Source organism: Raphanus sativus, chromosome 9 (genome assembly GCF_000801105.2).
Source record: "Raphanus sativus cultivar WK10039 chromosome 9, ASM80110v3, whole genome shotgun sequence".
In the NCBI taxonomy this organism is placed as follows: domain Eukaryota; kingdom Viridiplantae; phylum Streptophyta; class Magnoliopsida; order Brassicales; family Brassicaceae; genus Raphanus; species Raphanus sativus.
The window spans coordinates 28,149,544-28,177,312 of NC_079519.1; the positions used below are offsets into that span (position 1 = coordinate 28,149,544).

General features: G+C 33.9%; 4 protein-coding genes and 2 pseudogenes across 4 annotated transcripts; all 6 read left to right on the top strand.

Moving 5' to 3' along the window:
- The first annotated feature begins 5,025 nt into the window (after positions 1-5,025).
- Positions 5,026-6,541, top strand: LOC108826719 (probable non-inhibitory serpin-Z5; annotated as a pseudogene).
- A 1,456-nt stretch (positions 6,542-7,997) lies between these two features.
- Positions 7,998-9,609, top strand: LOC108836163 (serpin-Z2). The gene is made up of 2 exons (XM_018609362.2): positions 7,998-8,557; positions 8,757-9,609. The coding sequence occupies exons 1-2, from the start codon at positions 8,030-8,032 to the stop codon at positions 9,486-9,488; spliced, it is 1,260 nt and encodes a 419-aa protein (XP_018464864.2). The 5' UTR covers positions 7,998-8,029; the 3' UTR covers positions 9,489-9,609.
- A 360-nt stretch (positions 9,610-9,969) lies between these two features.
- LOC130499473 (serpin-Z2-like) lies at positions 9,970-11,523 on the top strand. The gene is made up of 2 exons (XM_056993578.1): positions 9,970-10,471; positions 10,564-11,523. Exons 1-2 carry the CDS (start codon positions 10,010-10,012, stop codon positions 11,281-11,283), a joined length of 1,182 nt encoding a protein of 393 aa, XP_056849558.1. The 5' UTR covers positions 9,970-10,009; the 3' UTR covers positions 11,284-11,523.
- A 2,105-nt stretch (positions 11,524-13,628) lies between these two features.
- On the top strand, positions 13,629-14,257 carry LOC108839098 (uncharacterized). The gene is made up of 2 exons (XM_056993653.1): positions 13,629-13,833; positions 13,941-14,257. The coding sequence occupies exons 1-2, from the start codon at positions 13,644-13,646 to the stop codon at positions 14,231-14,233; spliced, it is 483 nt and encodes a 160-aa protein (XP_056849633.1). The 5' UTR covers positions 13,629-13,643; the 3' UTR covers positions 14,234-14,257.
- Positions 14,258-16,463: 2,206 nt separating this feature from the next.
- Positions 16,464-18,294, top strand: LOC108825168 (probable non-inhibitory serpin-Z5). The gene is made up of 2 exons (XM_018598498.2): positions 16,464-17,134; positions 17,495-18,294. The coding sequence occupies exons 1-2, from the start codon at positions 16,535-16,537 to the stop codon at positions 18,230-18,232; spliced, it is 1,338 nt and encodes a 445-aa protein (XP_018454000.1). The 5' UTR covers positions 16,464-16,534; the 3' UTR covers positions 18,233-18,294.
- A 2,396-nt stretch (positions 18,295-20,690) lies between these two features.
- LOC108826692 (serpin-Z2-like) lies at positions 20,691-26,959 on the top strand (annotated as a pseudogene).
- The last annotated feature ends 810 nt before the right edge of the window (positions 26,960-27,769 follow it).

Sequence of the window (27,769 nt, forward strand, 5' to 3'; positions counted from 1 at the left end):
CGTGAGTTATGTGTGATCAATTATACAGCAAAGATTCAATCTTTGCATAAATGAAACATAGCGGAGTATCCAAAGCTGATATGAGATCGAGATGTTTGATTTTGCGAAGGAGAAAATATGCATATTCAAATAAACCTGAGTTTCTCTTCATGAAATGTTATGGCAAGACTCTTGCGTTTATCTCCTATAAGCTTTCACTGGACTTAACACTTGCGCATGATGAGGAGCCTGAAGAAGATCAGTGGCGAACTCGAAAAGGCAGAGCAGTTAACCAGTTCAACTAATAGGAGATTGAAGTCCATGGTTTTCGATCTAGCAGAGTTTTCAGCGACACCGTCGATGCTTCCTCTGTTTCCAAAATTGTCATGCACCTTCGAGGAGCATGTGTCAAAAAAAACGTGTCAAGCATATATTAATTTATTTTCTATAAAAAACATGTGTGAATCTTATCTTTTAGTTGGGCAGTGTTTGTGCCAAAAAAAAAAGTTGGGAGTGTCTTGACTGAACTCTTATTTGGATGGTTGGACTGAATGTAATTAGACCTAAAAGTCCTTAAAGCTTCAATGAAAAGCATAGTTGACAAAAAAAAAAGAATCTAAAACCATCTACATTAAGGTTAGACCATCAATATCGGTGTCCTTAACAGTGTATCTGATATATGATGTTTTATACATCATTGTATATATGTTTTCTAATTGATTTTCAAGTCTTTATCGAATTTTTCTAGTCCTTTTCGAGTCATTACATGTCTGGAGTTGCACTGGATGAGAGATGGACCTGTTGGAGCAAAAGAAGTAGAAATCAGTGCAGTTTGGTGATTTTCATGTAGAACAGTCATCAGACTGTTCCCGATCAAGCGGAACAAGCAGACGGAGTGATCCGGTGGTTGTTCCCGACGAATAAGGAAAATACAACATCTCGGGATTTGCCCTAATTATCCTATTTTTCTCTCCCAGCCGCATGTGGCTTTGATATATCATATTTTTATGTTTCTCATTATTATTCTACGCTACTTTTCATAGAGAAATAGACTCTAGAGCTTTTTACTTTGGGATTTGCTACTTTGTAAAGGGAGAAGGCTATCTCTCTCCATAGAGAAGAACCCGTGAACCCTATCTCTTGTTTCTGATTTCTTTATGCAGTATTATTCAGTATTAATGTCTCTGATCTCTTGTGATATGGCTGAGTAGTCTGCTAGCTTGTCTAGGGTTCTAGGGTGTTGATTTTGTGAGCTAAACATAAATAATTGAATTCATTGATTGTCTTCATTCATAACTGTTCTTATTGCTTGCATTAAACTGGCCGCTTAATGTTAGATCATAGGTTTAACATGTTCATTAACCGTGTAATAGGTTGCTAGATCTGTTTTGAATGAGCATTGCATCCCTAATCAGCGAAAGTAGATAATAGGGTGTTTTGTGAACCTATCGGACCTGATCTCTATTGATTGCTGTCGCTTCTCACCTCAACGACAGTTAGATGGTGAGATCGATCAGCATAGGGAGCAGTACCACGACAGTGGACTGTTCTACTTAAGTGATCCGAGTTCTAGACTGTTCTCATTAGCACTTGAATAATTGTTCAGCTCACAAGTTTTAGCACCTGATGAAGTAACCCTAGACTGGCTTCTCTTTAAATTAAATTCTCATTTACATTATTTTACTTGCTTTTGCACGTTACCCTCAAAACAAAATCCCATATTGTCTTAGCTTAATTTTGATCCCATAAAAATAAAGTGTAATAGTTGGTCTCTGTGGATTTGATCCTAAAGTGCTACATCGACATACCATTCGATTCTGGTAGTGTGCACATTAGGTTAATTGGTGTGCGTATACACGTAATATCAATATCTTAGTGTTTTTGGACTCAAATTTAAATCAAAATGGGCATTATTATGTGGGACGGATCTTAACTAAGGATGTTCTTAGCTCATCCTTCCTTGCCACCTGTCGCCTGGAGATGAAGCGGAGAAACGGAGGTGGGGAAACACGACTAGTGTTTAGAAAAGTGAAGTCTTGAGGGTTTTGGTAGTGGTGAAACCGTTTGATGTTGCTGTTGTGGTGGTGTTGTTGATCGACGATGGAACCACCGTAGAACACGGAGGAGACGGAGCATTCTTCGACACAGTTTTTGACGGCTGTGTCCTCGTCGGAGCATTCTTCAACACGGAGGAGACGGAGCTCTCGTCGCTGCACTTAAACGCGATAAAGGAGACTGGCGATTTCATCTCCTACTCGTTCCCTGATCTCTCCCGAATCCGTCACGAGATTCCCCTCTGATTTCATCCCGACTCTCTCCCATATTGTTGCTTTAAAAAAAAAAATTAACCTAAGGACCAACTAAAAGTCCCACTAATAATCACAAATTTAATCAAAGTCCTTAACATTGTTCTAAACTACAAATATTAATATAAAACTATAAAGACTTGCAAATTAATCCCACCGATATTGATGCTCTTATTGAATGTGTGAGTGTGACTCAGCAGTTGAATGTAAAATAATAAGGGTGTTGAAGTTTTGGGAGAAAAATATGTGGTTTCAATTTTTGAAATTCCTTTTGGTGGACCAACTTTGATCAAAGAATGTTACTAGTTGTAAGCATGCATCCTTTATTTGATAATTTTTTTTAATCTCTAAAAATTCTATCTAAGACTATAATTTGAAATATATACATATTTATTCTTAAATATATAATTATTAAATTTTCTATCAATTTTTTTTCTTAATTTTATACAATAAATATATTTTAACAAAAATAAATAGATAAAAAATCTATCTAAAACTATAATTTATATATATATATATATATATATATATATATATTCCTTAAATAAAATTAAAATAAATAATCTTATCTTAATTTTATATTTAATTAAAAAAATGAATTTATACTAAAATATTGGTAAAAAAATAATAAAATTTAGAATTCTAATAATATTATATTTTTAGTAAAAATTAAATTTAAGTTGTCATTAATCGGTCCATGAAAGCACCAAGTTAACTATGTCAAACAAGATATAAAATAAAAATATTATAAAAGTTCATAATATAAAACACTGAATTGTAAATTTCCACATAAATTTAAATTATAACTATAAAAACGGATTTTTTGAGAAACTGCCAAAGTACCACATTTCTAATATCATTTTTCATGTTTATGTATGTTAACCATATTTACGCTCATTTTAAAGAGATAAATCAATACAATTAAAACAGCAGACTTTTTTTTTACATCCCCTTAAACTTTGTAAATATTTACAGATGAATGCCATTACCTATTAATTATTAAATATATTAAATATTTTTTATATATTAAATATTTATCTAACACAAATTAGAGAAATAACTTTTTATTTTTTCTTTTTTCTTTAAAAGGAACCAACATTTATCTTGGTATATTTTTAATGTAGGCCATATAACTACGTATAAATCATATGCATATAATCATATCGTAATGCACCTTAATATAACAATCTCAGAAATATGTTAGAGCATTATATATTAGGCCTAATAATTTACTTGACTTTTTTACATACTGAACTCCGTGAACGAAGACAGCAACTTCAAACCAAATAAAACGACATATATATATTATTTTTTTAAAATCAAACGTTCATATTTGAATGTTTATTTTGATACTTTTTTTTGAAACTCAGTTCATTTGAACTATATACCATATACCATAAAATCTAAATACTTTCTAACAAACACAATACCTATATTTTTGTTTTGAAGCACCCACAATACCAACCATAACAAAACCTAAACCCTTAAACTATTTTTGACATTGAATTTCATGATACACAATTAATATTATATCTAAAAAAAGAAAAGTCAAATAATGGAACATATCGATTTTATGGTTTGGCACAGAATATTGAATAATAAAAATATACATTTTTTAATATTTACTTTTAAATAATAAAAATCATAATTAATAAGTAACTATAAATAAAAACGAATATTAGTTCATTTTCATTTATATAATAAGAAATAAAATTTCTATAATATTTTTATATACATAATGTATATCTGTAATTAAATTACTACATACACCAAGTAATAAATATAAAGTAACTTAATCCATTTAAAATAAACAAAAAAAACATTGAAAAAATTCTAATAGCATGTGAAAAATAAAAGTAAACTAAATAAACAAATAAGCAATTATATTTATTTCAAACTTAAATCACTAAAGTATAATAACCGTATACGAATCGTTGATGGTCAATGTATTTCTATCTTAGTATACATTCTCTCAAATATTGATCTATTACGCTTACAAAAAAAATGATATATTAGTTTGACTAAAAATTTGTAAGGCTTACTTTGTTAAAACTAAAGCAACACATTCATAATGTATCCACTATTGATATCTAAACATTCATGAATTAGAATACTTTAAATTTGAAAATTTATGTAAATTGTATTACATAATGGTTCACACATAGATTCAACCGGTAACCAGTCAGGTTTTAGCGGTCTTTGTGGGTTTTTATAAAATTTTGAAATAACGAGTTTAACTAGATTACATATAGAGTCATCGGTTTTATTGGTTTAACCGTAGGTCCGGACATGATTAAATAACACTGAATATAACACTTCATAACATTTTAAATATAAATATACAATCAAAAATATAAATTTATATCATTCAAAAATAATTCCGCGATTTTCAAAGCGCGGGTCTAAATCTAGTGGACACTTATAATCATAGGGTCAGCTATATGTTTTTAAATATGGGATTTATGATTTTAATAATTATATAAATAAATATCTAGATTTTTTTGATTTAAAAAATAGATTTGGTTTACCTTCCCCATATAATACACTCCACATGTAAACCATTTGCTAAAATATGAATATAAATATTTGAGAAACTATGTTTGAGAAACCAAAGCGATGCTGGTGAGGGACACCCCTCTTTCCCAAGTAGATCCGCCTCTGGTTCCATTCTTATATCTTCTCTATAGATGTTAGCACCTACCTACACATGCACATGTATGTGAGTAGAAACAAACAGAAACGATAAACCGGGTTTCGGTCTGGTAAACGTGGTGAAGAAGTGGTTGTATAGTTTTGGGGCAAGTTTAGATAGATAATTAGATTACGATCGGCTGACGTGGACTACTCTCAAAACCCTAGTTTTATATCTTCTCTATATATGTGAGCCCCAGAACAAAAATAAACATAAAAAATAAGAAAGATGAAAAGTCGACGATTTGCAACCGGATGCTCCTTGCTTTCAAGGATGAGTTCGATGATGAAAAAACTTAGCACAACCTCAGAAACAGCAGATATGTCTGTCTCAGAGATAATCGCAAGTCCCTCTCTGTCAAAGAAGGAGCTGCAAAAAGCAATGAAGAATCAAAACGACGCTGACTTGGTCCTTACTGGTAAAGTGATTGCTTCAGAAGCAAGAAACTCTAACTTCGTCTTCTCTCCGGCATCACTCAACAGCGTCCTAACCATAGCGGCTGCCGAAACAGCCTCTGAAGAACGTAAGGCCGTCTTCAACAAGACTGCTACCGTCGCTTTTGCTGATGGTAAGGCGAAGGGTGGCCCCAAGATCACGGCGATTAACGGTGTTTGGGTTGAGCAATCACTCCCGGTTGATCATTCGTATAAAAATCTTTTGGTGAATGTCTTCAACTACTTTCACTCAAGTTGACTTCAGGTCCAAGGTAAGTTTCCCTCATGACTTAGTTTTATATGCAATTATATTGAATTTATACTAATATGTTTTTATTGTTCTGAAGGCTGAACAAGTGCGTAGAGAGCTGAATAAATGGGCTTTAGATCAGACTAATGGTCTCATCAAGGATCTTCTTCCTCCTGGATCCGTTAGAAGCAATACAGATAAGGTTTATGGAACTGCATTGTACTTCAAGGGAGTTTGGGCTGACAAATTCAGCAAGTCTAAGACGAAAGACAGAGACTTCCACCTTCTTAATGGAACCTCAGTGTCTGTGCCGTTCATGAGCAGCAGTACTAATCGCCAATACGTTGGGGAGTGCGATGGTTTCAAGTTCCTTAAGCTCCCATTTCAACAAGGCATTGATAAAAACTGCAGTTTCTCAATGTATTTCTATCTTCCCAATGAGAAAGATGGTTTGGATAACCTTGTTAATGAAATGACATCAACTCCTGGTTTTGGGGACGATCACAATCCAAGATGGCGAGTAGAAGTTGGTGATTTCGCAATTCCAAAGTTCAAGATCTCTTTCGGGTTTGAGGCTTCAAGGGCTTTCGAGGAATGTGTTTCAAATGCCTTGTACCATAAAGCTTGTGTCGAGATCGATGAAGAAGGCGCTGAAGCTGCTGCTACTACTTTTGGTATGCCAACATGCTATACTAATTATAGGGCTGATTTCGTGGCCGATCATCCTTTTCTTTTCTTGATCAGAGAAGACACAACGGGTACTGTTTTGTTTGCTGGTCAAATCTTCGACCCTTCCCAATCTTCTTAACCAGGCTAAGATCAGGTTTAATTTGGAAAAGATTATGTCCTACCGGTTATGGCTTTAGTTTTATGTTCTAGTTTGAGAAACTAATGTTGGAAACCGAGTTTGTTTCAGTCTGATTAGGTTTAGTCAATGTTTTTGAAATCCCACCGGATACTGAACCGGACAACATATCGGATCATTAGTTTTTGGGTCGATCGTGGACAAACCGCAAATCTATACATTGATGATTTTTATTATATAATAATATATCTATACTATTAAAGTACAAGCACATTTGGATTTTTACTCTGTTTACCCCTATTAAAGAGGCTTTCTTTTGTATTCATTAATGACATTTTAGACATTTTGCATTGGTTTCTTTTTTAATTGTTTTTGGTTTGTCATTAACCACTGGTTTCCTAATTCAATTTTGGTATGTGATTATTCCGTGTTTGATACTGCATCATTTTAATATTTTTCCAGCCGGACATGTTTGAAACTGCATCGTTTTTTCTCAAACTATTTAATGGTTTGGTTTTAAACCGCTTTTTCCTAAATATAATCCCAACTATTTAACCAAAATTATTTATAAAAAATAAAAATTGTTTATTGGTTCAACCAGTGGTTCAACCGGTAACTGGATTTCGATTTTAGTAGTTTTTATTGGATTATTAGATTTTGTTTTTTTTTTCAAACCCGAACTGAATTTATCTTTGATCAACCGGTAATCCGTTCAACCGCAGGTCTCAATCGAATTTCAAAACACCGATCAAAACTATAAAACTGTTATATTGATTTATATTTAAAATATCTAATTCAAAATTAAAAACCTAAAAATACATGTATAATATAGTTTTACCGAACATAAATCTGGATATAAAATACATATATGAGACGGATTATATAAATACATATACAAGACGGATTATATAAATGTGATTATATAAAATTTTCACCAAACATAAACCCGCGCTTTGAAAGCGCGGGTCAAAATCTAGTTAGCTATTAAAAATAATACATATTTTATGTTCTAAATATTAACACTGACTTAGCTTTAGTTTCTTTATTTTTATTTTCATTTAACATACAAAAATCAAAATATAACTTAAATATACAAGTTGATTAAATATATCTTAACCAAAATAAATAGATTAAAATGTATCTAAAATTATAATTTAGATATACATATAATTTCTTAAATATAGTTTAAAATAAACGATCTTTTAAAAGACAAATTAATATGTTTTTAAAGGCAGGTTTGGTTTGGTTCAACCAAATTAAATTGTAACCCAAATGTTTTGGTTCGGTCTTTGTTCCAGTTTCAATTAATAAAAGCTAGATTTCATAAAGTGATAAGTTTCCACATTTCTATAGATTATATGTCATAATTTACATTATTCGTTTCTTAATGCTTTTTTTGTCTCAGAGTTATTTTCTTTTTAGTGCGGAAAAATATTCCTTGTTCTTTTCCTTTTTTCTGAAAAAGGTTAAACCGACTACATATATACACCGACGTCCAAGCGTAGTATATGTATGCATGTATGTGTGCTTACACGAAATAAGGTATAACCCCCAAAGACGGTGATGGATAACACAAAGATGAAAGAAAAAGTTGGTAAATCACAAGTCGGAGATTTTTCTATCCAAGAGACGAATCCAAAGAAGAAACAAAAACTTAGTGAATCACAAGTAATCCCAACACCTACTCTATCGAAGTTTGATTTGTTAGTAGCGATTGAGAAGCAAAACGACGTGGCCATGTGCCTTGCGGGGAAAGTACTCTCAACCCTAGCCAAAAATACTAACTTGGTCTTTTCACCGGCATCAATAAACGCCGCGCTCATCATGGCGGCTAATAGGCCAGGAGAAGAAGAAACAGTAAGATCCTTTATCCTCTCCTTCCTTAGTTCTTCCTCAACAAACGAGCTCAACGCTGTGTTCGGTGAGATCTGTTCTGTGGTTCTCGCAGACGGTATTGCAAGCGGTGGCCCTAAAATCACGGCAGTCAATGGTGTCTGGATCGATCAATCACTTCCTGTTGATTCCTCATGGAAGGATCTCTTAGTAAACTTCTTCAAAGCTGAATTCGCTCAAGTCGACTTCGGTACAAAGGTACATTTACTATTAATTATTTTTAGGGTTTTGATTTTTTTTTTTTTTGTAAATTGGCATAATGGGTTTTGATTATTACTGAAACATAATCTCGGTCTGTTTGTTTGCATTCTTTTTTTCTTTTTTTTTTTTTTTGATAATTTTGTAGTTAGATACTTTTTTTTTGTTATTGATCGATGATGATTTTGCTGTTTTGAAGGCAGAAATAGTGCGTAAGGAGGTTAATGCGTGGGTTTTACGTCACACAAATAATCTCATCGAAGATATTCTTCCTCGAGGATCCGTGACAAAACTAACCCAATGGATTTATGCAAATGCATTGTACTTCAAAGGATCTTGGGAAGACAAGTTTGAAAATAATCTGACTAAAGACAGACCATTTTACCTTCTTAATGGCGGATCAGTCTCGGTGCCTTTCATGAGAAGCTATGCGAACCAATATGTAAAGGCTTATGATGGTTTCAAGGTCCTCAGGCTCCCTTATAAGCAAGGCCGTGATGATGGCCACCGCAAATTCTCAATGTACTTCTATCTACCTGACAAAAGAGATGGATTGGATAATCTTTTGAAGAGATTAACATCTACTCATGGATTTTTAGACCGTCACATTCCGAGATACAAAGATCTAGTTGGTGAATTCAGAATTCCAAAATTTAAGATCGAATTTGGGTTCGAAGCTTCAAAGGCTTTTGGTGATATTGAGCTTAATATGTCACTGTACCAAAAAGCTTTTATTGAGATCGATGAAGTTGGTACTGAAGCCGCAGCTGCTACTTGCGTGGTGCTCACAACTGGCTCGAGCGCTTATGTGCCGGAGAGGATAGATTTCGTGGCAGATCATCCATTTCTTTTTTTGATTAGAGAAGACAAAACTGGAACTGTTTTGTTTGTCGGACAAATTTTCAATCCTTCCAAATCTTCTTCTGAATAGGACCGGTTATTTTAACCGGACCAAGTCTTTTATGAACGTCGCTAGTCTTTTGGGTCTGCGGTTTTAGTGAACTCATTGATTTGAAGAACCGCACTATATTAGAATTTTTCTAATTCAAATACATAAAAATTTAGATAAGAAATATTTTACTTGAAATTTCATTCTCTAGTTTTGTTTTAGCTATAAATGCTTTCAAATTTTCGATCATAACATATAAATAAAAATTCGAATTTTATTTGGTGATGTCAAAATATATTTATCAATTGGACAATAAAAGAGTAATTTTCAATATAGGCTACAAATATATATTTACAGTTATGCTCTGTTCTAACTTGTTTTTAAATATATGGTAAGGTACGATATTTACGATGAAGTAGATTTATAGTTTTGGGGTAGGTTAGATTCGATACGATATTTACGATGGGTTGACGTGGACGACTCCTAAAACCCTAGTTCTACCTTCTATAAAATATGTGCTATGTGAGCGCATAGAACAAAAATAAACATAAAAATTTAGAAAGATGATTGGTCGACGATTTGCAACCGGATGTTCTTTTCATTCAAGGATGAGTTCGAAGATGAAGATACAAAAACTATGTAGATCCTCAGGAACAATCGCAAGTCCCTTTCTGTCAAAGAATGATCTGCAAATAGCAATGAAGAAGCAAAACGATTCTGACTTGGTCCTTACTGGTAAAGTGATTGCTTCAGAAGCAAGAAACTCTAACTTCGTCTTCTCTCCGGCGTCACTCAACAGCGTCCTAACTATGGCTGCTGGCATGTCTGCTTCCGAAGAACGGAAGGCCGTCTTCAACGAGACTGCTACCGTCGCTTTTGCTGACGGTAAGGCGAACGGTGGCCCCAAGATCACGGCGCTAAACGGTGTTTGGGTTGAGCAATCACTTCCGGTTGATCATTCGTATAAGGATCTCATGGAGAATGTCTTCAAGGCTACTTTCACTCAAGTTGACTTCAGGACCAAGGTAGGTTTCCCCCAATGCCTAAGTTTTTTTTTGTTTGACAACAGTTAACTTTATATGCGATTATATACTAATATGTTTTTATTGTTCTGAAGGCTGAACAAGTGCGCCAAGAGCTGAATAAATGGACTTCAGATCAGACGAATGGTCTCATCAAGGATCTTCTTCCTCCTGGATCCGTTGGAAGCAAAACGGTCAAGGTTTATGGAAACGCATTGTACTTCAAGGGAGCTTGGGAAGACAAATTCAGCAAGTCTAAGACGAGAGACAGAGAATTTCACCTTCTCAATGACGCCTCAGTGTCTGTGCCGTTCATGAGCAGCGATAGCCGCCAATACGTTAAGAGATGTGATGGTTTCAAGGTCCTTAAGCTCCCATTTCAACAAGGCGTTGATATCAAGCGCAGTTTCTCAATGTATTTCTATCTTCCCGACGAGAAAGATGGTTTGGATAATCTTGTTAAGAAAATGACATCAACTCCTGGTTTTGTGGATAATTACAATCCGAAATGCCGAGTTACTCTTGGTGATTTCGCAGTTCCAAAGTTTAAGATCTCTTTTGGGTTTGAGGCTTCAGAGGCTTTCGAGGGAATTCTGGTTTCAGATGCTATATACCATAAAGCTTGTGTCGAGGTCGATGAAGAAGGCGCTGAAGCTGCTGCTGCAACTGTTTTGGTTATGACCAGATGCAGAAGCATTCCTAGAAATAGGGTTGATTTCGTGGCTGATCATCCCTTTCTTTTCTTGATTAGAGAAGACACAACGGGAACCGTTTTGTTTGCTGGTCAAATTTTCGATCCTTCCCAATCTTCTTAACCGGGCTAAGATCAGGTTTAACTTGGTCTGGTCTTATTGTGGTAAAGATTATGTCCTGGCGGTTATGGTTTTAGTGTTCTGTTCTCATTTGAGATTTTTATATTCAGAAACCGAAATTAGTAGGTTTTAGTTTATTGGTAACGTTCTGGTCATTGAACTGATGTGATATACGATATGTCTACGACGATTTGGTTCAGGCCTGATCGGTTTGTCTTGCTGTTTCTAATTTATATTAGGGATTATATATTTGATCAATAAAGTTTGGTAATTATATTTTTTTTAGCACTAAGAATTACATTTTTCTCATTATATACATTAACTAGGATAAGACCAGCGCATAGTAAATTTTGTGATAAATATTTAAAATATATAGTATTGACAAATAATGTCAAGTCAGCAATATCTCGGTTTTATTAGGAGTAAACATGTCGGTTTAACTATATGTTTAAGTTTTATTCAAAAAAAAAATTACGGGTTAAGGTTCGGTTTGGTTTATTAAGGTCTAAAAAACCCTTAACCAAAGTCAATTCAAATTAGCTTAGTTTGATTTGTGTTCGGTTTTATTTCGATTTGGATTGTGTTCGATTCAATTTTAATTTAGTTTGGTTCGTTTTTTTTGTGTTTGTTTAATTCAATCGAATTGATTTTTTAATATTGTTTTAGTTACTAAAATATAATTTATGAGAACATAAACAAATCATCATTTGACACTAAGACATTATTTTCTTCATTAATATTAGTATACATTTTTAGTGAAACCTTCGAATAATTTAGATATTGATAAATTAATTGCATGATTTTAAATTTTAATTATCTTTTACTTTCTTCGCTTATTCACCAATCTTTCTAATTAATACAAATATTCTTTTTACTGAAACTTATGAAAATTATATATTACATATATCAATTGCACGCATCATATTGTGCAATATTTTATATTTACTTATTTTCTGTTTTTGTGCAAATTATGAAATTATAAAATAATAATTATATATTAAATAACTAAGAAATCAATTAATATATATAAATCAAATTGGTGTGCGCATATAAATCAAACGACCACTCTTGTTTTTTTGCAATCATTTTAGAATAAATAAATCAAAACAATCACTCTTATCTGTCATATATAATATGTAATTAAATTTAAATGATATTAACATAGATATTGATTTTAATATTTATTTTATTAATTGAAATTCTACTCATATGATTTTATGATTATTTGCATATTTGTGAAACAAAATTCTACACTAACGATTTTTTTTAATGTGGATGTTTAATAGTTTCAATGATTTATAATCATATAAAAATGAAGATTTCAAAATTAAAATATTAACTTTTTAATATATGTTCAATGTAAATATCAAAATATTAGTATGTATTTTCATACGATGTATAGTTTAATTTAAATGATATATATATATATAAACCTATTAAAATAAAATTATTTAATCATACGGTCTTATAATCATTGTATCCTAATATAGAAAAAAATTTGAACCTTGATCACAAAAGTTTATATGAGACTTTTAAGTTTTAACAGTTTTAGTAATTATACTCGTTTTGAAAAAATTGAAAACACAACATATAGAAAAAATCTATTTTTTAATTATATGATTAATTTAATTGTGTAATTTATTTTAATAATAGAGAATTAAACAAAAATGATAGAAAGTATACAAATTGTTATCAAATTTTTATTATTTAAGATTATTAATTATCGTATATATATATTTTAGTCACATTAGGTAATTCTGTAGGTTTTATTTAAGGAAAGATATATGCGACCAATGTAATGTTAGAGAGTATAATTTTTAGACTATAGTTTATATAAAGTGCTCTAGAATTCTTTGAAATATATTTGGAAGACATACACAAGTGCCACATAGGATGTATTCCTTTTTAAATTCTTACAAAACTAAAGGGGGCTTATTGAACTTGGGATTTTATAAAATTTTAGGATTTTGTCAAATCCTCCCTTATTGGACAAAGTATTTATCCGAGAAAAAACACCTTTAAGAGATACAAGATGGATTTCCGTTGAAGAAATGCTTGCCACATTTTTGCTCATTGTTGGCCAGAGCACGAGATATATTCTTCCTCGAGATGTGTTCAAGAGATCAAGTTTCGCAATAAGTCAGAGCTTTAATAAAATCTTAAGGGCGATAAACAGCATTGGTCCAAGTTTGATGGCTAAACCAGGGAATGGTGTGCCTTCAAAAATAAGAGAAAGCACAAGATTTTATCCATACTTTAAGGTATGTAAAACTTGTAACTTTTTGTTTATTTTTATCGGTTAGTAATTGTATTTATATTTTTAGGATTGTATTGGAGTTATTGATGGAACACATATTCCTGCTATGGTAGTAGGAAATGAAGCTGTTAGTTATCGAAACAGAAAAGGAATCTTATCTCATAATGTTTTAGCTGCATGCAATTTCGATTTGCAATTCATATATGTCCTTACTGGTTGGGAAGGTTCAGCTCATGATGCAAAAGTTTTAAGTGATGCTTTAACGAGAAGTAACAATAAATTTGAAGTCCCCGAAGGTACATACCTTATTCCATACGAAAAGATGTTAATGTATGCTTAAGATACATTATTTTATTTACAGTCTTATATCTTTCTAATTATACTGTACTTTATAATATTTCAGGAAAATTTTATCTGGCTGACTGTGGATATGCCAACCGGAAAAAATTCCTAACTCCATTTCGAAGTACCCGATATCATCTCAAGGAATTTACGGGAGGAGATAGTGATCCCAGAAATAAAGAAGAAATGTTCAACCACCGCCATGCTTGTTTAAGAAACGTCATCGAAAGGATCTTTGGTATTTTCAAATCAAGATTTCTGATATTTAAATCTGCACCTTCTTTTCCATATAAGACACAAGCAGAATTAGTACTTGCATGTGCTGCATTGCATAACTATCTCCGCCAGAATTGACGTTCATATGAATTTCCTCCGGAAGAGATTTCTGATGAACAAAGTGCTACCCAACCAAATACTAGTGGTTCTCAATTTTCTGGCACACAAGAACAACAAAGAGAACTTGCTAATGAATGGAGAGAAACAATGGCTTCAAATATGTGGAACGATTCTATTATTAGTGGATCTCAACGGTGATATGCGCATAAAGTAAGGTATAAATCTTTCTTTATATAAATATTTATGGTTGACAATGATTGATAAATTACAATGCGTTACTTGGTTGATATGTGTGAGATGATTTATTGCATTATTGGCAGGATTTATTAAGAAGACACTCACAATGAAGCTAAGTTCGAAGTGAAATAGTTTGTAAGATTTTATTTTGGATTTTTAGGAAAATAAGAAATGAACTTTTGTTTGAATTCTTCATTTTATTAAAAGAACGTTTCAAAATTTTCATCATATTTACAAATGTCTTATTACATGCATTTGTTTCTTTATATCATATAGTAGTATTATTGGTAAGTCTCTATTATATATGTATGTAATATAAATCTAAAAAACAAACGTTTTATTTGTAGTTTAGCCATTAAAATTATTATTAAAATATTAAAAAAAAAGATCTTACCAAATCCTACCAAATTCTACCAAAATCCCCCCTTTTAAATCTCCATCAAAACCCTTGAATTTAACAAAATTCTCTAAATTCTACTAAATTTTAAAATCCTCAAAATCTTCTTAAACTCCCACTCCAATAAGCCCCCCCCCCTAAGGTTCATATGATTCCCAAATAATATATAGGGGATAACACTTATGTTTTAATCATAACTAGATTTTGACCCGCGCTTTTCAAAGCGCGGGATGTCTTTTTTTTTGTTCGGCTCAAAGTCGATTCTATTTTTCGAATGTTTAATTTGCAAAGATTAAAAATTTGTTATATTATATAAAGATGGAAATTTAGATGATAGAAACATGGTTAATTTTGTATATTTTGTAAGCTGTGTTGTAATCGTTTAATTTTAGTTTTGTTTAGTTTGGCATGTTATACAAATATATAAATCAATATGATATTGATATATATATATATATATATTTTTTTTTTAAATTTGGTATCAAAGTAATTTTATTATGCAATAACTACAAATGGTTTAAAATATATAAGCCCATAACTAATTCATATTGGTCTTAACATATAAATAATTGGAGATATAATTGGTTACAGAAATTTATCATATTCAGTTTGTTTAGATATATTAAGTTACAACAACAATATATTTTTTGTTGAGATGGCAAAAATCTCTGCATATTCTCAGTTAATTCTAATTAAGTGGTTCGAATTAAAAAATACAAATAGAGTTTCATGAAAAGTATGAAATGTAGTTTATAAATATTAAACATAAGTATGTTGATTCAAAAATAAATGAATTGTATCCAGTTGATATAAAATAAAACAAACATCATATAAAAATATAAAGATACTTTACGTTGAATAATGAAAATAAATTCTGTAAAAATTATATCAGTTTGTGGTATTATTATTAAAAAGTGGATTGCTTATGTCGTATATTTGGTTTGTTAGAAGTCGTATAACTGTATTGAGAATTAAAAGTAATATGATTATTTATTTTTGAATGGAAGAAATCGTGGAACATATCAAATTATACTTTTAATATATTTAATAATTAATAGGCAGTGGCATGTATCTGTAAATATTTTCAAAGTTTAAGGAGAAGTCTGAAAAAGAACTGATGTTTTAATTGTATTGATTATAGCGAACAAAGAAATAAAATGACCAAAATATTTTTTAAAAATAATAAAAAGACTCCAGTGAAGAGTGGGGTTTTACTGTTTTAGGGTGGTTTTACGATTAAAGAAAATATTAATGTTTAAAATTTAAAATAATATTTTTAAAAATAGTTTGAAAAAAAATTAGGATTTCAAAATAAACTTTTGAAAAGGAAAGAAAAGTTGGAAAAAGAATTCGAATAATTGAAAGTGTTTGAATTGAAAAAAAGTTTTTTTCAAAAACGGAAAAAAAGATTTCTTATTTCTTATTATTTAATTATTTATATTTATACATCTAAAAACTAAAGATATAATGGTTTTCCCCTTTTTAATAATTTTCTTTGGTTACTTTTTGTGTTCTCGTCAAAAAACAACAACCAATTTTAGGGTATTTTAGATGAGAAAAAAAAATTTAGGGTATTTTAAGAGATTTGACTAATAATAATACATTCTAGTTACTTCTTAGTCAAGGGGGCGGCGATACACCAAACCCTAGTTCTATCTTTGACGTTTGATATCTTCTATATATGTATGTACAAGCTCATTAAAATATTTACAGAAACCCTAATGATGGATCCAAAAGGGAAGAAACAAAAGCTTAGCACATCTGCAATCGCTAGTCCCTCTCTGGATCTAAAGAAGAAGAAGAAGCAGAAGGTGAGCAAATCACTAATAACCACAAGTCCCTCTCACTCAGAGAAGGATCTGGTAATCCCAAGTCCCTCTGTAATCTCAAAGGTTGATGTGGGAATAGCGATGAAGAAGCAAACTGACAACGCAATGTTTCTTACGGAGAAAGTAATCTCTGCCGTAGCCACAGATTCAAACTTCGTCTTCTCTCCTACATCAATCAACGCCGCTCTCACCATGTTTGCTGCTAGCTCCAAAGACGAAACACTAAGATCCTCCATCTTATCGTTCATTAGGTCTAATTCAATCGATGAGCTCAACGCTGTTTTCAGTGAGATCGCTACCATCGTCCTCCCCGATGGAAGCGCAAGCGGTGGCCCTAAGATCTCGGCCGTTAATGGAGTGTGGATGGCGCAATCTCTGCGGGTTGATCCCTCGTTGAAGGATCTCTTTGAGAATTTCTTCAAGGCTAGTTTCTCACTAGTTGATTTCCGAGTCAAGGTTAGTTTCTCTAATTCCCACTTGTTTTGATTATATTAGGTTAAGAGTCTGTGTGGAACTGTATTAGGTTGAGTGTTTTTTGATCTCTATGTTCATAGATACTTCAGGTTTAGAGTTTGTGTGAAATTACTTTAGGTCAAGTGTGTGTGAATCTATCTCTTTGATCATAGATAGTTTAAGTTAAGAGTTTGTGTGAAACTGTGTATTAGGTTAAGTGTATGTGATCATATATAGATTAGGTTAAGTGTTTGTGATCATAGATAGATTAGGTAAAGTGTTTGTGAATCTATCTTGTGATCAAGAAGAAGATAAATGTGCTTTCCAGCGATACATGTTTTGATAAATATTCTTGAAACACAGGCTGAAGAAGTGCGTGAAGAGGTGAATGCTTGGGGTTCAAAGCACACCAATGGTCTCATCAAAAATATTCTTCCTCCTGGATCCGTTACAATGGACACCGTTTCTATTTATGGAAACGCGCTTTACTTCAAAGGAACCTGGGAACAAAAATTCCCAAAGAGGTTGACAAGAGACAAAGAGTTTCACCTTCTCAGTGGCACATCAGTCTCTGTGCCTTTCATGAGGAACAATAGGAAGCAATACGTAGAGAAGTACAACGGTTTCAAGGTCCTCAAGCTGCCATTTCGACAAAGCGGTGACACCAATCGCCAATTCTCAATGTATTTCTATCTACCGGACGCCATGGATGGATTGAATAGTCTGGTGGAGAAGATGGCATCTTCTACTTGTGGATTCTTGGATAGTCACACTCCAAGAATACAAGCTGAAGTTGGTCAGTTCAGAATCCCAAAGTTTAAGATAGATTTCGGGTTTGAGGCTTCAAGTGCTTTGAATGGATTGGATCTGGGTTCTTTTAAATTGTACCATAAAGCTTTGGTCGACATCGATGAAGATGGTGCAGAGGCGGCTGCTGTTACTGCTGTAAGTTGTGCTTCTGGTGGTAGAGGCTCTAACAGAAGTAGGAGGATAGATTTTGTGGCTGATCATCCATTCATTTTTATGATTAGAGAAGACAAAACTGGAACCGTTTTGTTTGTTGGTCAGGTCGTTGATCCTTCTAAATCTTCTTCGGATTAGGATTACGGTTTGGTATTACTTTGAATTTTGGTGTGTTACATTAAGTTACATTTTTTTTGTTGCTAAATTGGCTAATTATATTAATCAAGATTCGTTTCTACTTTCAAACCTTTCTCTAGCTTTATGTTTTTATAAATGGAAAGATACTTATTCATATATTTTGATAACATTTTTTAAAAATGTCATTGTAATTAAGATGAAAAATTACAACCTTTGACATTTATTTGGAGAAAAATATACATCTTTAGTTTGTGTTAAAAAAAAAACATCTTTAGACATTAAGACAGTTTATTTTTAACAAAAGCAAAGTCTAACATGGAAAGACACATCCTTATACATTTTAACAACTTCTTTTAGATAAACGTATTTCTTAAAATGAAAAACATATTGTTAAAATGAATAGATATATACTTATATATTTTGATAACATTTTTTTTAAAATAATGTCATTTTAAGATGAAAAGATACTTTGTTATGATGAACAATCACTACTGTAAAATTTATTAAGAGAAAATTTACATTTTTAGACATTTAGGGAAAACATACAAAGAGATTATAGAGATGTGATTAGTAGACTACAATAAAGTATTGACTAAACTTTTGACAGTTTAGTTTTCAGACAAATAATATGCTAAATAAAAAATATTTAATAACAAAATTAAGGTTTAATTACAAAAAAACAATACATATAGTTCTAGATATGTTATGTCAAATCATAATTCTTATCTGAAATCAATACATAATATTTTGCATATATCATATAATTGAAAAAAGTGTAAATTCTAATATCTGGTTTTCCTAAACATAATTCTTCTTAATATATCTATCCTTTATCATAATTATATCTGAAAATTGTATAAACATCCTTATGTTCTCATCTTTATTAGATACCAGGTATGTTTCCACATTATGTGCGGATTATGTATTTCAAATTTGAATTTTATTTGAATTATCTCATGTCTGATTTTTGTTTTTCCTTAAATTTATATTTTAGTAATTTTATTTTATGGTTAGTTTTAAATTAATATATATATATATCAATGAAATAAGTTAATTGGAATAATTTATTGCATAAATTTTAGTAACTTTTATAGTATTGGACCAATTTGATTTTTGAATTCCTCTTATGATGAATATTAAATAATGCATTCAAAATTTTATCTTCAATATTTATGTTGCACTATCAATATAAGTGAACATATAATTTGATGACAAAACTAAAAATTATACTTTTAATATAATAAAAATAAAATTCATTCACATATTTAATATTCTGTATGTTTTATATCTTATATATTTTTACCTTTTATTGTTTAAGTTCTTTTGTGAAAAAAAAGAAAATTTTACATTAAAAACTTATTAAAGTTTTATTTAAAAGGAAAACAAGTATTTATCACTAATGACATTTAAGTATAAGTTTAGATCATTAAGGTTATCTATCTAATTAGTTTTTGAAAAGTTTGATATTAAATGACCAGTTTATGTTGTTTAGAATCATTTTAGTATTAAACATTTGATCAAAATTATATTATAATAAAAGTATCATTATTGTTTAGAATCATTTTAGTATTAAACCAGTGGAAGCCCCTTTGGTCAAATGGTTTGACTAAGAGTTTATGTAATGCTTCTACACCGGAGGTCTGGGGTTCAAACCCCAGAAAATACCAGATTATGCAGCTTATGGAGAAACGGATTACAAGAGATCTTCAGCTTGGTGCAGGGCGTACCATCGAACATGGATCTCATAGGACGGCTCGGAGAGGTGCAGTCAGGCGTGTATTCTCATAAGATGGTAGAATTATCGGCTGTATAATCGTCTTTGTAATATTCTCATCATTGTAATAGCATAATTAATCGATAATAATCGATCCAAACGTTCAAAAAAAAAACTAAAGTATTATTATTGTTTTAATGTTTTGTGAAGTTATGCTATATATATGCGTGTCTATATATTTTACAACTTCTAGATTTTTTCTTTTTTATTTGTTGTTTTGAGAAAATATAAAGATAAATAAAATTATAATTCGTTTATATATAGAAATCCTATGTTTATCTATTTTTTAAATCATTTTCTTATTTATTAGCTTTTGTGAAAAAGGAAATTAAATTAAAAGGTTTACTAAATTAAACTAACAGGACATTTAAATTTAAAGGAAACTTCTAGGAAAATTAAATCATATATATTTTATCAAAAAAATTAAATCATATATATATTGACAATGTGATAAGTTTCCAAATTTCTGTTGTTTTTATGTTATACATATACATTTTTGTTTAATGCATAAAAATATTCCTTTGATTTTTTTTCCTTAAGAAAAAAAGAGCTCAACCGACTATAGGAATATTCCTTTTATTTCTTTTTTTCTTTTAGAAAAAAAAAAGTCCGAGATAGAGTAGTATATATATGCATGTATTAATGTATGCTCACACAAAATAAACGAAAACCCCAAAGACGGTAATGGATAACATAAAGATGAAAGAAAAAGTTGGTAAAACACAAGCCGCAGATCTCTCTATCCAAGAGACGAATCCAGAGAAGAAGCAAAAAAACATAGTGAATCACATGTAATCCCAAGACCTCTATCAAAAACTGATTTGGGAAACGCGATGAAGAAGCAAAACGACGTAGCAATGTTCCTTGCGGGGAAAGTAATCTCAACCCTAGCCAAAGACTCTAACTTGGTGTTCTCTCCGGCATCAATAAACGCCGTGCTTGCCATGGCTGCTAATAGGCCAGAAGACGAAACATATAGAGATAACTATGTATATTATAGATAATGATGATGTAAATTAGAGATAAGGATAATCCCCTAAGGATTAGGACTCTGTATCGTGTATATATACTTTCGTCAATAAGTAATACAACAAAAGCTTTACATTCTATTTCATGGTATCAGAGCTAAAAGATTTTTTGATCTAAATTTTTTGCTTTGATCGTTCTCTTTTGCTACTTTTCTTCTACATACGATCGTTTGATCATGTCCGTTTCTTCTTCTACAAGTGCATCTACTTTGATGGAAAGTTCTTCGTCGGATCCCTACTTTCTACATCCATCGAATAACCCGGGTTTGTTGTTAACTCCGGTGCTTCTTCGAGGAGACAACTACTCCGAATGGACTACTGAGTTTTGGAACTCTCTCCAAGCTAAACAAAAGATCGGGTTTCTTGATGGCTCCATCGTTAAGCCAACCTCGAACCCTGACCTAGCCCGTTGGATGTCTGTTAATTCTATGATCGTTGGGTGGATTCGCACCTCTATCGATCCTACCGTGCGCTCTACGGTTTCTCATGTTGCTGATGCTTCAAAACTTTGGGAGTCCCTGAAGGATCGTTTCTCTGTCAAGAACAGTGTTCGGAAGCATCTATTAGAAGATGAGATCACAAATTGCAAACAGAATGGACAATCTGTTCTCGATTTCTACGGTCGTCTTTCCAAACTCTGGGAAGAACAACTGACGTTTAAGAGCTCTACTACATGTACGTGTGCTGCCTTCACTGAACTTGAGAAGGAACGTGAAGAAGCTAAAGTCCACAAATTTTTGTTCGGACTTGACGATACTCGTTTCAGCACCATTCGTTCTCAAATCATCGATGAGGATCCTCTGCCTACTCTGGACATTGCTTATTCTAGAGTTATACTAGCTGAGCAACATCTCAATACTATGCGCCTTACAGAACAGAAACAGGATGCTCTGGCTTTCTCTGTCAAAACAGAGTCTCCTCGATCTTCTGCTCTCGTCAATGCTGCTGCTGCTCCTCGAAATCGCGATCCAAACCGTAGTTGTACCCACTGCAAACGTATAGGACATGAGGCATCTGATTGCTTTCTACTACACGGCTATCCTGATTGGTTCCTTGAACAACAACAGCAACGTTCTTCAACAGGATCATCTCAACATGGTCGCGGTGGTCGTTCTAATACTGGTCGCGGACGTGGTCATGGTACTCCTACTACAGCTTCCGCCAACAACACTACTTCTCTTACTACACCGGATCAGATTGCAACCTTTATAAGCTTACTTCAAAATCAACAAAGTCAGCTTTCAACTGATCGTTTGTCCGGTAAGACGAAATTATCCGATGTAATATTAGACACCGGTGCCTCGCATCATATGACCGGTGATCTTGCTCTCCTAAGAGACGCAGTTGATATAACTCCATCAGCAGTTGTATTTCCTGATGGCACCGCGTCTCGTGCTACAAAAATCGGAACCCTTTTCTTGAACAAGGACTATTTCTTATTGAATGTTCTTTATGTTCCAAATTTTAATTGTACTTTGATATCAGTATCACGCTTGCTTAAGCAGACTGGTTGCATCGCCATATTTACGGATACCTTGTGTGTGTTACAGGACTGTTTCACGAGGACCCTGATTGGAGCCAGTGAAGAAAGAGAGGGGGTCTACTACTTCAAGGGTGTTAGTGTCGCATGTGCTCATCAAACCAGCAAGAAGAAGATTTCTCCTGCAGTTTTATGGCATCAAAGACTCGGACACCCATCTGTTAAAGTGCTTTCTACATTACCTTGTTTTCAGAGTTTGAAAGTCGATTTTGGTGATACACATCCTTGTGACATCTGTTTTCGTGCTAAACAAACTCGCTCTGTTTTTCCCGATAGTATTAATAAAGCTTTAAAACCTTTTGATTTAATACACTGCGATGTTTGGGGTCCATACCGTACTTTAGCTTCATGTGGTGCTGCTTACTTCTTGACAATTGTTGATGATTATTCTAGAGCGGTCTGGGTTTACCTCATGCTCGAGAAGTCTGAAGTAAAACGTCTTCTTAAGAATTTCTGCGCAATGACTACAAAACAGTTCGACAAATCTGTTAAAGCCATCCGATCAGACAATGGTTCTGAGTTCATGACCTTGACAACTTACTTTCGCGAACAAGGCATTGAACATCAGACCTCTTGCGTTGATACACCTCAACAGAATGGTCGCGTGGAGCGTAAACACAGACATATCTTGAACATAGCTCGAGCACTTCTATTTCAGGCTAAACTTCCAGTCACGTTTTGGGGCGAAAGTGTCCTTACTGCGGTTCATCTTATTAACCGGACACCATATGTTCTTCTTCAGGGCAAGACTCCACATTCTCTGCTCTACAACACCGATCCCTCCTATGATTCACTTCGGTCATTCGGCTGCCTCTGTTACGCACATAAGAAAGCTCGTGACAAAGACAAATTTGGCAACCGAAGTCGCAAGTGTCTATTTGTAGGCTACCCTTACGGGAAGAAGGCCTGGAAACTCTACGACTTGGAGACAAATGAATTCTTCTCTAGCAGGGATGTTGTGTTTCTCGAAGATCAATTTCCAGGAATTCCTGATACAGATTATGTCACACCGCCTCTTGCTTCTCCTGACGTCTCATCTGATGACTGGATCTCACCAGAAATCTCTTCGATGCCTTCTCCTGCTTCTACTACACCTACACCTACGATATCAAACCAGGACATGACTACTACATCTACTGATACTACGTTACCTACTGAACCACTCCCTACTCCTTCACCTGTCCAACCCGAGCCCGAATCAGTTCCTTCTCCTATACCTTCTACTACTACCATCCACTCTCCTGAATCTCCCCCATCTCCTGGTCTTGCAGAAATCTTGGGTCGTGGTCACCGACCTTGCAAACCGTCGGTTCTTCTTAAGGACTACGTTGTCAACTCTGCTTCACTACAAACACCCCCCTCTCTCGCTTCATCGTCTCTCTCTGGGTCTTCTACTTCGGTTCCAGGTAACACACCATATCCCATTACTGCCTATTTATCTAAGACTAAGTTTTCTCCAGGACATACTGCATTCCTTGCAGCTGTGACGTCTCACAAAGAACCAGCTAACTACTACGAGGCTTCCCAAGATGATGTTTGGAATGACTCTATGACGGATGAGTATACTGCTCTTGAAGAAAACCACACTTGGGACGTTTCTGATCTTCCTCCTGGCAAGAAGGCTATTGCTTGCCAATGGATTTACAAAATTAAATACCTATCTAATGGGAAGATCTTTCGCCACAAATCTCGAGTCGTTGCGTGCGGAAATCGTCAACGCGAAGGACTTGACTATACTGATACTTTTGCTCCTGTGGCCAAACCTACTACTGTGCGTATGCTATTGGATCTTGCTGCTGTTAAGAAGTGGGAACTCCACCAAATGGATGTACACAACGCCTTCCTGCATGGTGATCTAAAAGAGGAAGTATACATGAAGTTTCCACCGGGGTTTGAACATCCTGATCCCAACAAGGTCTGTCGTCTCCGCAAATCGATTTATGGTTTGAAACAGTCCCCACGCTGTTGGTTCGCAAAGCTCAGCAATGCTTTAACTGAGTATGGGTTCCAGCAAAGTCATGCCGATTACTCACATTTTTCTCTAACTCAAGGACCGATTATTCTACACATACTAGTCTATGTTGACGACTTTGTCATTGCCAGCAATGATATCTCTACAATTCAGAGATTTAAGAACTATCTTGGACAATGCTTTCACATGAAAGATATGGGCAAACTCAAGTATTTTCTTGGCATCGAGGTTGCTCGCAGTGATGAAGGCATATTCATTTCTCAACGCAAGTATGCGTTAGATATTATTGCTGAGACAGGACTTCTTGGTGCACACCCTGCGGCTACACTGATTGAACTCAACCATCAACTTGCTCTCTTTCAAGGACCATTACTACGTAACGCCGAAGCTTATCGAAGACTCGTAGGTCGTCTCATCTATCTCACATTCACTCGTCCTGAGTTGTGTTATGCGGTCCATATCTTATCTCAGTTCATGCAACATCTACTTCAAGAACATTGGGAGGCTGCTCTTCGCACTGTTCGTTTTCTCAAGGGATCCCCTGCTCACGGGATATTACTTCGGGCCGATAATGATCTTCAGATACGTGCTTACTCCGACTCTGATTGGAACGCTTGTCCCCGAACTAAACGCTCACTTAGCGCTTACATAGTTCTACTTGGCCATTCTCCTATATCTTGGAAGACCAAGAAGCAAGACACTGTATCTTTGTCTTCGGCTGAGGCAGAATACAGGTCTATGTCAGACACACTCAAGGAACTCAAATGGCTAAAGAAACTTCTTCTCTCGTTTGGAGTCTGTCATGATCAAGCCTATGCACCTCTTTTGTGATAATAAGTCTGCTTTATACATTGCCTCTAATCCTATTTTCCATGAACGAACAAAGCATGTGGAATCAGATTGTCATCATGTCAGAGATGCTATTGTTTCCAAACTCATCTCTACTCAACACATCAACACAAAAGAACAGCCGGCTGATATACTTACCAAACCTCTACCATCTACTACATTTTCCTATCTTCTGTCTAAGTTGGAAATTCAAGACCTTTCACCGCCAACTTGAGGGGGTATAGAGGTAACTATGTATATTATAGATAATGATGATGTAAATTAGAGATAAGGATAATCCCCTAAGGATTAGGACTCTGTATCGTGTATATATACTTTCGTCAATACGTAATACAACAAAAGCTTTACATTCTATTTCAAAACACTAAGATCCTTCATCCTCTCCTTTCTTAGCTCTTCCTCAACTGACGAGCGCAACGCAGTGTTCGGTGAGATTTGTTCTGTGGTTCTTGCAGACGGCAGTGCGAGCGGTGGACCTAAAATCGCAGCAGTTAATGGAGTCTGGATCGGTCAATCACTCTCGGTTGATTCCTCGTGGAAGGATCTCTTAGTAAACTTCTTCAAAGCTGAGTTCGCTCAAGTTGACTTCAGTACCAATGCCAAGGTAATTATACTATTTATTATTTTTGGGATTTTCTATGGTTTTGATTATCACTGAAACATATCTCGGTCGTTTATTACTGGAACATAATCTTGGTCCGACTGATGATTTTATTTTTTTGTTAAAACTATATTTTTTTTTGGATTTTTTAGGCATTCTTTTTGGATAATTTTATAGCTATATACTGTATATACCATTTTTGTTAATGATTGATGATTTTGCTGTTTTGAAGGCCGAAAAAGTGCGTATGGAGGTGAATGCGTGGGCTTTAAGTCACACAAATAATCTCATCAAAGACCTTCTTCCTCAGGGATTCGTTACAAGCCGAACCACATGGATTTATGGAAATGCATTGTACTTCAAAGGATCTTGGGAAAATAAGTTTGATAGTTATCTGACTAAGAACAAACCATTTCACCTTGTCAATGGAGAATCAGTCTCTGTGCCTTTCATGAGCAGCCATAAGAACAATACGTAAAGGCTTATGATGGTTTCAAGGTCCTGAGGCTCGATTATCAACAAGGCCGTGATGATGCCGACCGCAACTTTTCAATGTGCTTCTATCTACCTGACAAAAGAGATGGATTGGATAATCTTTTGAAGAGACTAACATCTACTCATGGATTTTTGGACTCTCACATTCCGAGATACAAAGATCTAGTTGGTGAATTCAGAATTCCAAAATTTAATATCGAATTTGGGTTTGAAGCTTCAAAGGTTTTTGATGATTTTCAGGGTAATAATGTGTTATTGTACCAAAAAACTTTCATTGAGATCGATGAAGTAGGTACTGAAGCTGCAGCTGCTACTGCCATGCGAAAATCTACTGGCGGCTGCAGACCAATTGTGCGGAAGAGGATAGATTTCGTTGCAGATCATCCATTTCTTTTCTTGATTAGAGAAGACAGAACCGGAGCTGTTTTGTTTGTTGGTCAAATCTTCGATCCTTCCAAATCTGATTAGGGTTTTGTATTAATTTTTTTTGCTGTTTCTGAGGTTTGGAAATTGGGGGTATCAATATTTTTTTATTTTGTTGGGTTTTTGGAAATGTTCATGATTATAACCTACCTAGATTTGGTTCTCCCTCAACTAAGTATGATTCTGAATCATTCTTCACATGCAGTTTAGTTGAGGAGTAATTTTCAAGCATCCTTAATTTTTTTTTTCTTGCAACAGATGCATCACGACTAATATGAATTGCAAAATTTGCGAAGTTACTTTATCATATATTTAAAATGATTCATCAATATTTAAAGGATTTTAGACCCACTTAATGTTCCTATACTTTTGTAAAAAAAAAAAAGAATTGTGCACTTATAGCAGCTCCATTGGGCATTACTTGTTACACTAGTCAATAGTGACGACACCCCGTGCCAGTGGAGGTGTCTCATCCTAGAGTTAGTTGAGACAATTTTGGCTAAACCAGGGGCTCTGACCAAACTTGCTACTTCCCCAACAGAAGAGGTGGATACAACTAGGTTTGCGGAAATTCATGGCTCGTTGAAGAAAGTGGCTCTTCCCGGTGCACTAGAAAGGAAGGCAGTCAGCCAGTCATTAAACAGATTTTTACTCTCTTTGAGATTAGCTGAAGAAGAAAATCCTGTTTCAGCCAAGGAAGCTACTGAAGTTTCTATCTGGTCTCTGACCAAAAACGTTGTTTGCTGGAAGCTCTGGTACAAAATATATCCAAAGACAATCTAGAAGCTAGTCTTGTTCTTCTTAAGAAGCTTGTAGAGAAATGGAATGGTCATACCTCAAACTACCATCATCATT